The sequence below is a fragment of the Dermacentor silvarum genome, chromosome 1 (genome assembly GCF_013339745.2).
Source record: "Dermacentor silvarum isolate Dsil-2018 chromosome 1, BIME_Dsil_1.4, whole genome shotgun sequence".
NCBI classification, from domain to species: domain Eukaryota; kingdom Metazoa; phylum Arthropoda; class Arachnida; order Ixodida; family Ixodidae; genus Dermacentor; species Dermacentor silvarum.
This window is the reverse complement of record NC_051154.1, coordinates 267,128,691-267,146,856: the sequence shown is the minus strand read 5'-3', so window position 1 is coordinate 267,146,856 and position 18,166 is coordinate 267,128,691. Positions and strand designations below refer to the sequence as shown.

Genomic DNA, 18,166 nt, shown 5'->3' with positions numbered 1-18,166 from the left:
CGGGAGGCACAATCGGGCCAACGAAACTGCCACGTCTGCAAACGCTCGCTTCCCGATAACGGCAGAAAACGAAACTTCAGGGGCGGCTAAAATAAGCTGGCGCCAGCACGGCGGCGGGCGCGCACGGAGATGTGCGCACGTAGTCGAAGGTGAGAGAGCTACGAGGGAGTTGAGGGGGAGGGTAAGGGGAGCCACCGAAGCGGCGGAGTTGAAGCGGCAAATCTGCTTCCCGGCCGCCCTCCTCCCTCACCTTCGACGGTCTCCGCGCGCACCCGTGCGCCGGCGCCGCCCGCTCGCTCCCTGAAGCTTCGTTTTCTGTCGTTATCGGGAAGCGACCGTTAGCCGGCGTGGGCAGTTTCATGGCCCGCGCTTGCTATGCGCTTGCGCGCTGCGATATTTCACGACTCGCACCGTTCTTGCATCGTGCTATGGTGCACGAATACTTCAAAAATACATCCTTTTAATTCGAACAAATTTTCTGGCCCCTTCGAGTTCGAATTATCGAGATTCGACAATAGTTTTAATTGTGTTTCGATTATACGAATTTCGGCTAATACGAATATTTTTCGTGACCCCGTGAGATTCGTATCATTGAGCTTTTACTGTATTTTGAAGCGTGACTTAAAAACAATATCTTTTGTTTTCTTTGTGTTAACTGTTAATTTGTAAGCCAAGACAGACAGACATGAACTTTATTTGGTCCTGAGGAACTACGTGGGGAGCCCCTGTGGGAAGTCCGTAGTAGTCGCTGGCCGAGACCACGTAGGGGCAGGAAGACCGCGGCCCTCCGCCCTTTCGCAGGCCCTCTGGACAGCCTGGAGTTAGACTGAGAGTACGCTGCTTTTAAGGGAATTGTCCCAGTCCGCTTCTTTGCTTAACGGTGCATACGTAACGCAGGGCATTGCCCAGAGCATGTGAGCCAATGTACAAAAATGCACACCACAATCTGGACAGTGTGGTTCTATATTCGGGGCGATGCGACTTAGAAAGCCCCTCGAAGGAAAGGACCCCATTTGGAGCATTCTAAAAGTCGACGATTGAGACCTGTTAAGCTTAGGATGAGGTAGCGGAAAACTCCTCCGCTCTAACTGGTAGTGAGGAACTATTTCGTGGAAAGTAAGTAATGGGTTGCTGTGCTTAATTTCGTCCGGCCCCCCAAAAGCTTCCATACCGCCGTGGCAGGTAAGATCTCGCGCACGGTTATGAGCAAGCTCATTGAGATTTGGGGGATTCATAAGAATATTCAGACCCATGTGGGCTGGAAACCACGTAATGGAGTGAAAACCAGTAACCACCCTATTTCTGAGGATGGCCGCAGCCTCTCGGGAGATGGAACCCGATGCAAAGGCACGTATGGCCGCACGAGAGTCTGTGTATATATTGGGACGCACAGGGTCCCTCATTGCCAAAGCTATGGCTATCTGTTCTACTACATCGATGGAGATATGACGGACAGAAGCCGCGTTGATGAGTGTACCGTTCGTATCAACTACTGCCAAAACAAAGTTGCTGGTCTGTCCATATTGGGCCGCATCTACGAATGCTGCCAAGCTTGGGCTATCTGCGACTGTCTTTAAAATAGCCCGGGTGCGAGCCTTGGGTCGCCCAATGTTATATTGTGGGTGAACATTCCTAGGAAATGGACTAACAGTGAATGATGCCAGGATTGTTTCCGAGAGTGATTCCTCATGGTCGTTGATTAAGCTTGGAGCTAAGTTGACTGAGTCTAGTAAACGTCTTCCGGCTTTAGATGTAGATAGTCTGAAACCAGTCAGAAATTCTCTTTAACTCTAGATTTACCTTATGACTAAGTTCTGCAATACTATCCAAAGTGGAAGACTCCAAATTAATTTTGAACACCTGGTGTTCCTAAATGCAATGAAATCATGGTACATGAGCACTCTTGCATTCTAACTCCACCTGAGTTCAGCCTCCGCAGCCCAAAATCAAACCTCACATTCAGCAGCAGAACTTGTTAACTACAGAGTTCTTGCCTGGTGTCTCCCTTAAGAGATAGGAAGGACAGCACTCCTGTCTACCTTGTTCCATGGTACCGACTTGCAAAAAAATTTACTATTAACTAATAGGCCATTCTTAATATTCTTAATACTGTACTCCCCTGAAACAAAGTATACGGACTAGGGATTCCGTGTAAAAGCTGATTCCGCATAAAAGCTGATTTTCTTCTTCACCTATGAATATAACTTGAAACTGAGGATTGCAGTCCAAACTTGGCACTGTGAACTTTCCAGAGTTCTAGTCAATTTCAGTTTGTGCCTCTTAAAGGGCCCCTAAACCACCTCAAATATTTTTTTAACATTTCAAGTAAACACGCGCATCGAGTTCAGAATGCAATCACGATCAACGATGCCAAACGCTGCAGCGCTACGCGCCGCGGGCGCGCCACAAAACCAAAAAAACAATGCCGCCATCCTCCCCTCGCCTTTCCGGAACCCCAGCGGTCGTCACGACATCAGCAGAGGGAATCTGGTGATGTCAACGGTGGAAACGATGTCCATTGGTCGAACAAGAACCTACGACTTCCGGTTTGTCTGCTAGCAGGTACGCGCGCTCCCTGCTCGTCCTCGTCGTGTTGCTTGCTTGTGTGCGCTTGTGCATCGGTATTTACAGCCCGCAACGCAAGTGCCAAATCGCTCGTGTTCCAACACAGTCATGCCAGGTCTGATTAGCTGCGCGAATATAGTGCGACAGTGTTGGCCTTTCCAGACGTGCGCGCAACACTGGGTCTATAGCGGCACGCTTCGCATAACACGCGCCAGCACCGCAGCAACATCGGGTAGCCGAGAAGCGCCGAGTCCACGTCCACGTTACCGGCACGCTAACTCGCCGCACGCCGTTTGCCATTCGCGGGCCGCCGGTCGACAGCGGTTTTGCTCGCGAGCGGCAAGATTTCCTTGCCGTACGTAGAGAGGATGAGACCGGGACTCATTTGTGCGGCAGCCTCACCGCCGCTGATCGCTCGACGGCGCCGATATCGTCGCTAGGCTTTTTCCGGTTCCCTTCAAAGCTAAAGCGGACAGCGCTTCGAAATGAATTACCGACGCTCACAAGCCGCAATATTTTCTAATCGTTGTTACGCTCTTCGCAATAATTGTACACAAAGAAGAAAAATACACTGATATTAGCGGCACCGTCGGCTGCGATGCGAGCACAGCCGAGCCGGTCGTCTCCCGTCCGTAGCCGTGCACTCGGCAGCAGCCGATGTTTTCGTTGCCGGTGGCGGAGGCGCGCAGCTCTGCGGTCGTCGATTGGCCCGTTGATGGTGGAGCGGGCGGGGCGCCAGCCGAACTGCCGTCTACTTTGGACACCTCTCGCGCGGCAGACAGGAGGCCGGTTCGTCGTCCGTATATGTGCCGCTAGCATGGCTAGCGTGGACGTGCCTTAACCGGAAGTAGGCAGTGTTTTGAGAAGCGCGTTGGCGATGACGTATGTCACGTGACATTTCGAGCAGCACTCGGCAAGGAGGGGAGACCAGCCGACGAGGAGACAAGCAAAGGAAAGAGAGAAACGAGCGAGGGCCGTTTTTTGATCATCAAACGCGTGTAACTCCGCTATTACGGCACCATTTCGAAAAATTCTCGTGGCTACGTGTTCGTTGTAGACTCCTGCACAACTGCAACACCACAACTAAATTTCGACCTATGGCTGGTTTAGAGGCCCTTTAATTACGAATTCAGTTCTTTTTTTCGGTGACCCTGTGGTTCATATACGTTTTCTCACAAATGAACATATGAATTCTACATACTAATAAGGATTGTTAAAATATTCCTGAATTTCCCTTTCTCCATATTCACTCCTGCTTAGCTGTTGTTTGTATTAATTTGTAGCTGCTTGCAATGAAGAACATAAGTAACTTACCTAGAGTAATCAGGGTGACCATAAGGCACTGCATTGAAGCTCTTTGCACAGTAGTTGACACCAAATGGGAACACCATGTGGATCTTGCGTTCTTTGGCATAGAAGTCAGCATCCTATAGATGAAAGAAACAGAAACATAAAGTCAAACGCCTTTATAATGAAATAATTGAGACCTCCAAAACCCTTCGTTATACAGGTCACTTCATTGTAAAGACTGTGCACCCTACCACTCACTATAGAGCGGGCTATGCATATTCAGCAAAAGAAATAGCGTGAATTCCAGGGATGAATAGTGAATTGTCGCTAATCAGCCCTTGGGGTTGCTTATATTTTAACGCGATAGCGTTAAGGGCCCCGTGCCGCAAAAAATCCGGCGTCGGTGTCGGCGTGGATGCCGGCGTCCATGGCAGAAAAAATCATCCCCAACCGACCCAACCGCGCAGGCCCTCTGCGTGGCACAAGCTGTTAACGCAAAAGAAAATCATCCTGAACCACTCCGACCACGCAGGCCCTCTGCATGGTGCAAGGTGTTAGTGAACAAAAATTGAACTTCTCACAGTGAAATCCGTCAGAAAAATGGTAAAGTACGACTTAACCACAACCTACAGACATGGTGGCGTCGGACTGCTATTTGAATGTACGAGAAAACTCAATTCTGTTACGAGGAACACAAACCCCTTTTGCCAGCATTTATACCATACCAACGGCAGCGCACTCGGGTAGGCTACTTGCGAAAATCATATCGAGATGACACTCGCATCCTCGGCAAGTCAAATTGGGACTTGGCCTGCCCAATTAATGCATTTTGGACATGCGCGTGCGTCGGGGCAATAGCTAACAATAAAATAATAAAAAAAGGTCTTAGGGACGGCGCAACCGCACGCACGCGATTTTCGAGCGACAGCGACAGCGACGAGCGACAGGTTTTGCCGTCGCGGAGGGCGATCCGTCGCTGTCGCTGGTCGTGTCGCCAGTTTCTGGCCAGACAGAAAATATCGCTTGTCGCCTGGAAGTTAGCGCGACGACATCCACTGGGAACAGCTATTGCGCAACAACATGGCAGCAATCAGTCTGCCCGCTTCGATCTGAATTCGCTTTAGTAACTTGCTCTCTGCAGTGACAGCAAAAAATAAATAGTACAATCAGTCATCGCTTCGTCTCATCGCTAGCTGAGGACTAAGTACTGGCGTTCTCTTGTCGTTATTATTGAGAACGGTTGTTTGTTTTGACACTGTTAGGCCTGAGATGCTACCGAGAGCCGAGAAAGTGTTTTAAGTTTTACTCAACAGATGGTGCCACGGCATATTACGCTGGCGGCATGGGACGGATTTCCACTGGGGATGATAGCATATTTTAGCTAGATCTAGATAAAATGTTGACCTTTTGATAAAATTGAGATTTATTTACGCACGCACGATAACATTTATTCACCCAACAATGTAAATCCGTTGCTACTCTTTTTCGCGATGTCGCGTTCATGTGGTTGCTCCACGCCGCGACACGCCGGCGCGACAGGGTGTGCCTGTCGCGTTGCTTGAATATCGCGTGCATGCGGTTGGGCCTTTAGGCCTTCACACTTTAATATAAGACGACTTATATTGCCCCTGGAAAAACGTCTTCCCAGCAATGCATTTATGTTTAAAAGTGAAGCCGACTTTAATGGGATCGGTGTAAGCTTGGTGCTTCTAAGCTGGCTTTCCCACCTTCTGTGTTGCAGATAAGCCTACTCAAAGAAAAATGTGATGCGAACGAGGCCCGATAACGCTATGCGTTCCACTCTTAAAGGTGAAGCTTAAGCGTCCTCCAATTTTTTTTTTTTTTTGCTGTATACGAAAATTTGTTGTGGGGGTCTTTGTAGAGGCGTTCGCAGTACCCGTGTGAGATAGGAACTCAGCCAGCATAATAGAAAATCTTTCATTATAGTGGTCATGTTGTTTTAAAAGCATTCGACTATACACACACGAAATGAATAGTTTCATAGTAACACTTGTTCTTCCAGGTGTCAAAACTCTCAAAACTATAATCTTATAAATCAAATTAGAAATTACACATACATACACATGAAAGAAAGCTACAGTATACTAGGAGTACACGCTCGTAATGGTACAGGGCCACCTTTGTATGGGCAGATGGTCAAGTTTGAAATGTGGCCCTTATGTGCAACTGTATACACATGCACTGCTTGCCATGTCATAGGAACTGCTCGCTCCCATACACCAGGTGGCTATGACACTATGGTTCTCATTACGAAACTTTTTGATCAGTCATAGTATCTCTGGCTTTCACTATCAGAGGCTGTCAGAGGTAAAGGCTTCCTCTTCAAAGAAATCCAAGATATGAATAGCCAGAAATGGCTACTACATACCTCACGTAATTCAATGACTCAACAAAACAAAGGCAAGGCTCACCGCAATATAGTCTGGACAGTTTGTAGTGCATACACCAGGAATGGATGAAAGAAGACCATCAAGACTGTTTTCAGCAGCTGAGAGACCGGTTGAGCTGGCATTCAGAGAGCACCTGGGTCACAATGCAGAAATGAGAAACAAATAAAAAGTTTTACATTAAAAAAAAATGTGCAAAACAACTTTGGTTATAAGGTTGAATGTTTGCTTGTTAGATAACACAGCGCGGCTGGTTCATTGCTGCTGACAGAACCGCCGACCTGATCAGTCTAAGTTTACAAGCGTATTTCAACAGTCCAGGTCAGAATGGCTCAGCCTGATTCAATGCTCACTAGGCTCAACGTGTAGATGAGCAGGAGAGGCAAATCTCAGGCCTGCAAGCTGACTCAACCCGCTTTTGCCAAGTTCAAGTAAACTTCCTGATAGATGAAAAACAGACAAGCGCCGACTTCCAACTGCTGTTTTTATTAAGAGACCAACAGCCAATCTTTAAGTGCCCGTTTTTCTGTGGCCCAATGGAAAGCTTATCATCGATAGTACCAATATACGCAGCAGTTACTTTGGAAAACATGAAAAATATTTTCAAAGGGAATTTTTAAATTTGGAACCTGTCTGAATTTTTACTCTGTATAAATGCTGGCAGTCCTAACACTAAATGAGAGCAATGGGAGCAGCATATTGCAAAAACTGAAGAATGGGAATGAGTGCAGCTTTGGTAGATAGAAAGTTCTTTTTTAAACAAAACAATTACAACTCTAGTAAACATCTGCAACATGTGACAGTTTCCAGTAATAAGTTCATGCACTAATCATTATCTGACATCACATAGAAGTATCTACCGCAGGAGCAGGGAAGAGCACATGCCACCCCCCCCCCCCATTGTCAGAAGTGGGAGGGGGGGAGGCGGGGCAAAGTAGGCCATCTGCCTCCCCCCCCCCCCCACACTTTTGAAAGCAGGCACTGTCAGTTGCACACTGGTAAACCCAAGAAAACGACCGCTAAGGTAAGGTTCTTGCATTGCCGTAATGTTCCGTATAAAGTCCAAGGGCGATAACATCATCGCCATGAGCCGTATGCTGTATGCGCAAGTGCAAGCGTGCGAGGGGAGCCGACGCTCGCGGCTCAATCTCGCACGCATAAGGGAGGAAAGCGGGGGCAGAAGTGCGCCGTCTTCAGTCGTGCGGAAGGTGCCTGTGGGAGGGGAGGGAGGGGGAGTGGCGTGCTACTCCGGCAGCAATGGCGTATTGCGCGGTCGCACGCACCCTATCCTGAAAGCAATCTGTGTTGAGGGCAGAGTCTAGGAGCGCTGACAGCTCATAGCTTTGTGCGTGTTGTGTTCTCGCCACTCAGTTTCCGTTGAAGCGATAGACAGCACGAAGGTCACTTCACTCACTGCTGCTGCCGCGCTTCCACACGCCAGCATTTTGACAGCGAGTGTCTGCGGTCATAGAGTGTGATGTGTTCATGTTTGCCTGTGCACGCTAACACCATGCTTGTTAATTTAGTTAGTAAGCGAATGTTTGCAATTTTATCCAGCTGATAAAACTACTATCCTTACTTCGTATAGCTGTCTACTAATTTGCTATTGCAATCGATGCTTCGCCTTTCGGCCGAAACAGCAACTTTTTTTTTGAAGACGTATCCCCTGCTTAGGCAGCTAGAATAATATTTTGGGCCTCGCCTCCACGCGAGGTAGCAGATGACACTCGGCCGGCTGCACAAAGCAGTTAAGGCAGGTCATGGTTCCTCACAGTGCGAGCCGCCTTGCACACAGGACGCGCCTTGCACGCCTGCATTGAAGAGAAGGCTATCGCGGGGCTGTCTAAATCAAGTATCACTTTCCGCCACTTGCATCATATCGTGTTGGTTGGGGCCGTCACCTATCCATCTCTGAAAAGACAAAATCAGCTTTGCTTTTCGTAATTTACCGGTCTGAAATCAGTGTTGCAATTTTAGCGATATGGGCGCAGATTTAGTGACATTCTTGTCTCTTTAGCAACAAAGTGAAAGTTTCTAGTAGGAGTAATGGCCGCCTCATAGAGTAATTTACATAAATGACTAAAATTGTGCTATCCTTGTGCTGTCTTTCACAGGCAATTTTTAAAAATTTGGTGCAGCTGAAAAACACCCTGTATACAAAGTGAATGTTTCACCAGATTTATTTACAATACTGCCAGTCTCTACTGAGACCATAGCAGGTGGACACTATATATATGTACAGATACAAAGAACGCTCATCATGTTAAGGATCAACCAATACATGTATAACATGTATTATACATAAAATGCATAACATCAACTTTGCACTTAGCACATAGGCAATTTACACTACATAATATATACACCAAATACAAGTACAGTCGAATCCCCCTACAATGAGTGCCGCTACAACGAAATTTCCACCACAACAAAGCTTTTCTGATTCCCCGTCAGCTGCCCATAGAAAGTACAGTGAAAGCTCGATGATACGAATCTCACGGGGTCACGAAAAATATTCGTATTAGCCGAAATTCGTATCATCGAAACAATTAAAACTACAGTCGAATGTCGATAATTCGAACTCAAAGGGGCCCGAAAATTTGTTCGAATTAAAAGGACATATTTTTGAAGTATTCGTGCACCATGGCACGATGCACGAACGGTGCGAGTCGTGAAATATCGCGGCGAGCAAGCGCGGGCCACGAAACTGCCCAGGCCAGCTAACGGTCGCTTCCCGATAACGACAGAAAACGAAGCTTCAGGGAGCGAGCGGGCGGCGCCGGCACACGGGTGCGCGCGGAGACCGTCGAAGGTGAGGGAGGAGCGCGCACCAGGGAAGCGGATTTGGCCGCGTCAACTCCGCCGCTTCGGTGGCTCCCCTCGCCTTCCCTCTCAACTCCCTCGTAGCTCTCTCAAGTTCGACTCCGTGCGCACATCTCCGCGCGCCCGCCGCCGCGCTGGCGCCAGCTTATTTTAGCCGTTCCCTGAAGTTTAGTTTTCTGCCTTTATCGGGAAGCGAGCGTATGCGGGCGTGGGCAGTTTCGTTGGCCCGACTGCGCCTCCGCCGCTGCTTCCCTCTGCGCTGCTGCCGCAGCGTGCAAGGTCAACATGCGACTAGAAAATAGAGGAAGCATAGAGGAGAAGGGTTCACTGCCACTTTATCCGCGTGGCTGAGACGTCGGCACTAGTGTGTGCTAGAATACGGTTGTCTAGAACACACTAGTCGGCACGTACACACTTGTTCCGGCGCGATGCAGAAACGGCGACCTTGCAATTTGAGAGAGGGTGAAATTTCCGCCGCGGGTTCTTTTTTTTTTTTTTTTTCCCCGTTCCATTGCGCGCGGCATTGAGGGGTCTCTCCTGAGCTTTTGCTCTACAGCGGTGTCGGAGCAATGCCAGTCGGAGGCGCCGCCGCGTGATTTGGCGCGCTGCTAAGAGCATTGTCGGTGTGCGGTATGTTAGAAATAAGCGTGTTCGAATTAACGAGATTCGACTGTAGCTAAATTAAAGAGTCAGAGGTGAACTCACTCAGGCACATGTACGTAAAAAGCATTTATTTCTTGAAGAAAAAGTCTCTAATGTCCTTCTATCTCGGTAGACAATTCTATCTCGGTAGACATAGCTCGCTGCGACTAGGTAAAATAGCGCAAACACAAAGAACGCGGCCCAAAGCACAGCAGCCGATGGGCGGCCGCCGAAAAGGAAGAAAAGTACCAAAACGCCACCGCTTCAAACTCTTCGCGCCCAGTCGCGGAGTCTGCGCTGTCCGGCGCCACGTCCGCGCCTCTGCACCAAAAGAGAACGGGAGAAAGCGCGTGACTGCGCGCTGTTCTCTTTCGCGGCTGTCGGTGGGGGCGGCGTTTATTCGTATCAACCGACGCAGGCCGGAAATCGATTCGTAACAACCGTTCTCTAGCACGTTGCGAAGTATTGGGGCTCGGCCGGGACCACAGAAAAATTCGTATCATCCGAAAATTCGTATTAGCCGTGATCGTATCATCGAGCTTTTACTGTAATACAAAAAAAGTCTCTCCATAACCGGAGGCGTTTTTTTCGGTATTTCCGCTTCAACAAACTTTTCGAGAACGAAAGTAGGACTGAATTGAAATTGGAACTGCCGAGTAGTCAAATTATAAGGCCCTTCCAAAGCTGTGAGGATCATATGTCCGCTTGAACGAGGTTTTCGCGAATGAAATCAAGTTCGAAGTACCGATTTACGCCACTGCAATCCATAGCCACGCGTGGTCATCGCACACCTGCGCAAGACTGCATGGGATCACCACAATCGCTGCCGTTTTCTGTGGTGTGTGTCCAGTCGAAATGGCTACGTCAACGAAGAAACGTAAATTTCTCTCTCTCGAGAAGGCACATATGATCGCCGAGGAAGAAAGCGGAAGGAAAAAAATTTCGCAGTTTCGCCCGAAAGGCGAAGCATCGATTGCGATAGCAGATTAGTAGACAGCTATACGAACTGTTTGTATAGCTATATACAGCTATATAGCTACAGTTTGTATAGCTATACGAAGTAGACAGCTATACAAACTGTAGTTTTATCGGCCGTATAAACTTGTAAAAATTCGCTTACTAACTAAATTACCAAGCATGGTGTCATGTGCGCACAGGTAAGCATAAACACATCTCGCTCAATGACTGCGGAAACTTCGTGTCAACACGCTGGAATGAGAAGGCGCGGCAATAGCAGCGAGCGAATTGACCTCCGTGCCGTCTCTCGCTTTAATGCACACAGTGCACACAGCTCTACCGGCACTAGTTGCACTTTGCCCACATCGCAGATAGCGTTTAAGATGAGGATCGTGCGCGGGGCAGATTGCTTTAAAGATGTGGCGGCCGCGCCGCAGCCGCTGTTGTCAACATGATGCCAACATCTCATCGTCAAGGGAAAACGACAACCCGCTAGGCACACTGACTCCGGCGACTGCTTTGAAAGTAATGGATGCTTTTGACCTCATCTTAGTTATCAGAGCCCATGACATTGACATTGCTATGGCTCTTTTAAAGGGACACTAAAGGCAAATGCTAAGTCAAGCTAAAGTGATGTATTAGTGCACAAGTATCTCTAAAGCGTCAATATTATCGCGAGCAGAGGCTTAGTAATAGAGAAATTATGGTAAATGCAGGACACCATTAGCGACTCCCCCGGGACATTCAAGTACTCGCCCGATGACAAAGGCACTCCTCATTTAAATTCTGTCACTAGTACTAAACCACTCGTTATAAAAACATCATTGTACTGTATTATAAGAAGAAAGAAAATAGTACTTCACCAGTTCTATTACACTTTTACAAAAAAAGAACTAACTAATATTACACCGTTGACAACGACGCAGGCGGTGAAAAGCTTTCGTGTTCGCTCGACTCTGCGCCGCCCGTACTTTTGCGTTTCAGTTTTTCTGTTATCGTGTAGTGTTGCGCTTGTTTTTCTGGCTCGCGAACCTCGCACTAACTGCAAATAGCAGAGAATTCCACTTCTATGCGACGTCGCGGAATGCCCGAACGGTCTACGCCACTTTACCAAAATCAGCTGCAGCGGCGCACCGTACCGCCATCTGTCGGGCGCCCTTACACTCACCAACGGCAGAAAATGGCGTATGCAACCTCACCACTCCTCGGTTGGTGTGGCGGGTGATTTGAATTGCAATAAAGGTATTTGGACCCTTCAGATCCAATTTTCTCGTAAACTAAGTCTTTTATTTGCACGAGACAAGCGTTTTGAGGTTTCTGGAAAGGTATTTAAACAGTCCACGTCGACTTAGTATTTGCCTTTAGTGTCCCTTTAACGAACTGTGAGACTTGCGCCTTTGCTTGCCGTGAAGCGTAAGAAATCCAGGCTGACATGCTTCTGGAAAAAAAACTTCCGGTAAGCGCAAGCTTGCCAAGTTTGCCGACTTAGTCATAAATATGCAATGAAATTGTGATAATTCAAACTGCTTCATTGCGACGGTGCCTGTGCCGCAAAATGAGTGTTTCGCGATCGGCCGGGCAGGCGCGTTGGTTTAGGCGTTGGCCGCAATGTACGAAAAATGCTGTAACAGCCGCGCGAAATGCATTCTGTCGTGAAGTTGACACTTTATGGACCGCCTTCGGTACGTCTCAATCTTTGCCCCCACGCCATCGCAAAGATTTCCCGGACAATGGTTTCGGTTTCGTTCGCGGCTTTGCCGTTTGGCATACGTATATACATACTGTGTGTCCGCACACGTGCTGCTGAGAATTTCGTGTCAACGAAGTTCCTCCGCAATTGAATTTTTCGCGTGTCCTGTAAATTTCATTGTAGCGGGACTCGACTGTACATGCTAATTTTCATGATAGAATAAAATGGCAATTTAAGCATCCTACGCTGCATATACGGCTGTATGCAGATGATCCTGTTGTTCTAAAAGCATAAAAAAGAAAGGGTCAAATGTGCAAAACGTTTATATTTTCTTCCTAAGTTTCAGCCGGTGTGTGGCCTTTGTCACAGAAGTGGCCTTTGTCACAGAAATGTCTCTCTCTCTCTGTCTATATATATATATATATGCAGAGAGAGAGAGAGAGTCACTGAACGAGGCAAGCAGGTGGCGTAGCTGTTCGGCGTGGTGTGGCGGAAGATCGGGAGCAATCATGTTTGTTAACTCCGGAAAGACAGCCGGCAAAGAAGATGAAGAGTCAACCGGAGACGACGTAATATCAGCAGTCAAGGCGGATAACTGGCAGCCTTGGGAGGAGGACAGCGTACCCAAGGCGATGCCTTGCGGGAGGACGTGGTCCCCAATTCTGAAGTTTACGAGAGGAAGGCTGGTGGAGTTGTTGGTGATAGCGACGACGGTGTACGGAAGAGCAACGTGATGGGCAAGGAGGACGTCCGTGAGAGGAGAAACAATATAGTCACCGTCAGGCACAGGTGGAGCGGGGGAGAGGAGGACGCAGGTCATGGCTTGTGGGGGAAGTCGAATGTGCTCGGCGGAGCACAGTCTGCTGGGAACTTCCTCAGGTGGGTCAGGGCAAGGCAAATCGAGTTGAACAAGTCCAGCGGAGCAGTCGATAAGTGCGGAGTGAGCAGATAGAAAATCAAGGCCTAGAATAACGTCATGGGGACACTCTTGAATAACAGTAAATAATACAGATGTTTGGCGGCCAGCAACGCCCACACGAGTGGCACACATTCCTGTTGTGGCCAGTGTTCTTCAATCAGCGACTCGCACAACATAGGACGCCGCAGGAGTCAGGACTTTAGTGAGTCGTCGACGAAGCTGGTCGCTCATCACAGAGATGTGCGCACCGGTATCAAGCAGAGCAGTAACAGGGATGCCATCCACATACACATCAAGTAAATTCCTATCCGTCGGTAAGGCCAGTAGAGGTATTGTAGTACGGGTCGATCTAGCAGCGTCCCCCCTCGAAGCTGCACCCGACAGTTTCCCGTAGAGCGCCGGTACATGGGGGACGGAGAACGGCGAATAGTGCGTGAGCGAGACAGGGGACGTCGTGGCGAGGGTGAACGACTCTGCCGTGTAGATGTGGACGCTTGAGTAGAGTAGTAGGGCTCTGTGGAATCTTCCAGTGGTGGTCGAGTACCTGGTGAGCGGTGGTAAGGTGGGTATTGCGATGACGTCCAGGTATTGCGGCAGTGACGGGAAATGTGGACAACGCGTCGGAAGCAAATCGGCCTGTCATCGGATGTTCGCCATTCAGCTGGGTTGCGAAAAGGCAGAGAGGGGTACTGGCGTCGCGAAGCAGGCATCGTAGGAAAGGCGTAGGTATCCGATCGGTTGACGGAACAGACAGACTGACTGCCAAGGTTCGCCAACTCTTCGCGTACGACAGACTGCACGAGGGAAATTGTCAGTCGAGAATCGGTAGCATAGGTCTGGAAGCCAATCGGTGCCGCGGCTTCGATCTCTCGCCGAACGACACGAACGAGGCTCTCAGACGTTGGCGGCTGATGCAGACAGTGAAGATCCTCGCATGACGATGTAGCAGCTGTGTTTGGAAGACACGTGAATTGGTGTGCGATGCGATGACTTTTTGCGTCTTCGAAGCGTCGGCATTTAGTAATGACGTCATCAATGGTCGAAAAATTCTTATATACCAGTAGATGAAAAGCGTCGTCCGCTATACCCTTCAGTACGTGGTTCACTTTGTCTTCTTCTGACATCCACTCGTCAACCTTGCGGCAAAGGGCGAGAACATCCTGGATGTATGTCAGGTATGATTCGGTTGCCGTCTGGACGCGAGACCCAAGTTCCTTTTGCGCAGCTCGCTGACGGCCAACAGGCTTGCCGAATAACTCGCGGAGCTTTTGCTTGCATTGCTCCCAGCTAGTCAATTCTTCGTCGTGGTTTCGAAACCAGACCCGTGCCGTGTCTTGAAGGTAGAAAATTATGTTTGCTAGCATAACAGTTGGATCCCACCTGTTATGGGCGCTGACAAGTTCATACATGTGGAGCCACTCATCGACGTCAAGATTGTCGGTCCCGGAAAACATGCCTGGGTCGCAGGGCTGGGACAAGATGACTGTCAGCGTTGGGGTAGCGGTTGCTCCTGTCGGCATGGCAGCTGTACCAGCACCGGCTCCAGCGGTCGTCATGTTGTTAGTGGCCAGGCTACGTCCGCTTCGGAGCTCCGTCGTGCACAGTAGTACCCAGCACCTCCACCAGATGTGACGGAGGGAAGAAGCAACACAGGAAAATATATTTACAATATTTACACGATTGACAATGATTGACACAACCAGTCAGTCACTGAAGCGTCGTCTTCTTCAGCCCTCAAGCACGTGCTCCTCTTCCTCGATAATGTGTAGAGCAGTGTAACAATATATAGGATATAACAATAAGCAACCCCGGTATTGTGAACTTTCGTGTGTTTTATGGTAAAATAAACCCCTTACGTACAATGTTCCCATGTCGTGTCATTGGTTATAACATTTAAATCTGCCAACTGGTTGTCTGCACTGAAAGGAAAAGGGATGCAAAATCCTGGAAAAGAAAAACAATTGCAAGCTGCCGCACCCATTTGGCATGCCACGCACGTCGTGTGCCTTCACTGCATTGCCAGCCTCATGTGCCTCTCTCCAGACTCCCTTCCAGCCTTCCAAAATGAGTCGACAGCGCCTATGGCTGCCAGCGTCAACGTCTGTCAGCAATGTCGGGGCAGTCGACTCGTGTTTAAGAGAGGTGGTAGGGTAGATGGCAGAGAAGCAGGGGTGGCAGCTCGAATTTTCTTTTTTTTCCCACAGAATTTCGCATCACTTTTCCTTTCGGCACAGACACCTAGTTGTCAGATTTAATTGTGATAACCAATAACGCAGCATCGGAACATTGTAGTAAGCGGCTTATTTGACCATAAAACACAAACATGAGTTCACGGCACTGCTAGTGCTCACTGTTACCTCTGAGTATTGTTAAAACCGGTAATGTTATTATATAGTGGGTTCGACTGTACTTCTTTCTAATCAAAATGTTTCGATGTTTATCCCCTATGTTTATTTTTTATGTAACCAGCTTACAACGATTATCGGTTATACAGTTAAACCTGGACATAACGAAATCGACAAATCGCCAAAAAACTTTGTTATAAAGAGGATTTCGTTATATGCAGGTTCGGCACGAAAATTTGAAAAAGAAACGCTTACCGTATTTACTCGATTCTAACGCGCACCCGTTTTCGTGACCAAAGAGAGGGAAAAAAAATCCTTTACAGTACCGTGCACCTCATGCTTTCATACAGAAATGCTTTCATCGCTCAAGATTTACTCCCAATACACTAAAGTTGCGACGAACAAAAAAAGTCCCGTGGACGCATGTCGTTCCGCACAAGCGCGAGGCGTCGGAAACGAAGAGCGAGCGACACAATGGCGTCATAGCGTCGTACAGTGCCACCTAGTGTCAGGTTAGTGAAGTGTAGCACAGAGACTTGCGCAATAACCAAAGAGTGGCGCTGCCGGCGCGTTGAAATAAAAAATTTTTTTTTCTTCGGCAACATCAACTGGAAAAGGAGAGTGCCGGCTTGGCGGGCTAGGCCAGCTGCAGCAAGCAGCGGGATCAGGTTTGAATGAAGGGAGGGAGAAAGGTAACGCCCGCGGCAGCAAGATAGCCGGGTCGAGGGATGCAGGCCCACCTCGCGCACGCTCGCACGCACGCACACGTGCGCTCGCACCTGCCTCACAGTCGCCGTGAATTCGAGCGCGCCAAGTGCAACGCCGCCGCTTCACATTCCATCGTGGCGGAGTAGGTGCTTCCGGTTGCTGCTCGCGCAAAAATAACAAAATTTGGGGCGAAATCTCCAGGTTGTCGGCGGGGAAAATTCGTTATTTCGAGGGGATCTCTCGTGGTCACTTCGTTACGTAGAGGTCTCACATACATGCCTTCTATGGAGTAACGGCGGGGAATATAAAAACTTTGTTATATCCAGGAATTTGTTATATGGAGGTTGATTATAAGCAGGTTTAACTGTAATAATGGAAGTTTCTTGGCACTTGAGTATTGTTATAAGTGGGTTTGACTGTAGAAAATATAGTTCACTTTATCCAGGTTCCTTATATTTGAGTTCGACTCTAATACTCTGCCATCCTCAACTGTTTCCCTTCCTTTGGCATGCATCCTGTTACTTTAATAGACCACCAGTTATCGGCTCGACGCATTAGAAAGCCTCCAACTCCATTTCTTCTCATAATCTCAACCAGCATACCAGCTACACCTGTTTCCTCTCTAATCATAACTGCTGCCCTCCAGTCTCTAAATGTTACACCTATAACTTTTGGTTCCATCACCTATTGTGCAGTCTTTAGCTGCTTAAGCTTCTCTGTTAGTACTGATAGAATGCCCACGGTTGTAAACTTTTCTTTTCAAGGATGTCAGTAAGCTGCCGGTCATGGCTACCTGGCATATGTACTCCAACTCTTTTTTATTCACCTGGAAATTTCCTTCTTGTGATTGAGGTCCCCTGTAACTAATTGGCCCAGATAAATGTACTCTTGAACAGCTTCTAGAGGCTGACTACCAATCTCCAAATGTTGTTCTATTGCCGTCTCTTCATGGTTACATGGCTGTTCTGGGTACTGTACAGTTCAGTATAAATAAAATTCCTCCACTGCCCTTATACTACATAATCAAAGTTGGTGATAACATTGTTTCAACTATCTTTGACTGCATCACCAAACTAATGGGCAGAAGTTAATGCCTTTTATGTTTTATTTTTTGCAAGGCCAGGATGGGGATACCTATTCTCACGCATCCTGGCACCATTTTAGAAGGGGACCGCAGGGGCGCTTACGCACACTGACAGGTGTTCCGAGAGAACTGACCCCGTGGGTGAGTTGAAAAGATAATCCCTAAGGGAAATAGAAGGGGGAAGGGCCCAAATCATGTAGAGAACATGCAAGTTCTCGTGTCATATCGAGACTAATGAATGTTGAGCCATGTTGCAAAGAGCTAGCCATACATTAAAGATGATGGAGCATGGACTATGCCCCTTTTACACAAAAGCTACCATAGTTCACAAAAAGAAATAGTATTAAGTTTTTTAACTTAGTGGTAAAAAATAAATCCTAATTTTTGAAGTTACACATTCATCGTGCTTGTTATCAATGTGAAGCATGACATTGTCACATGCACCATAATGCTACTAGCCTACTACACATTCTGAACTGTTGTCAGTCGCTATAAAACTGAGAAACACAAACTGTATATCACCACGCAAGGGTCTCGCGTTTTTTCTTAAAACTGAGCCCAAATTTTTGGGGTGCAGCTTATACACGAGTAAAACAACAAAATGTGTTTCTGCTTTGAAAAGCAGACATGCTTGCTGTTACATGCAAAATCCAAAGGATGCCTTTATTTTATCTTTGCTTGTTATGCTCATTCATTAGCTCCTGCAGCTCAACCCTTACATACCAGTGGAGTTCG

At 48.0% G+C, this 18,166-nt stretch overlaps 1 protein-coding gene across 1 annotated transcript in view; it reads right to left on the bottom strand.

Annotated features, from left to right (window-relative positions):
• LOC119440146 (presequence protease, mitochondrial-like) overlaps positions 1 to 18,166 on the bottom strand; it is a 147,825-nt gene that overhangs the window by 30,219 nt on the left and 99,440 nt on the right. The window contains exons 21-22 of the mRNA XM_037705087.2: positions 6,288 to 6,399; positions 3,880 to 3,992 (exon numbers count right to left, since the gene is read on the bottom strand). Coding sequence (XP_037561015.1) covers positions 3,880 to 3,992; positions 6,288 to 6,399 — 225 coding nt within the window. The remainder of the gene's footprint in view (positions 1 to 3,879; positions 3,993 to 6,287; positions 6,400 to 18,166) is intronic.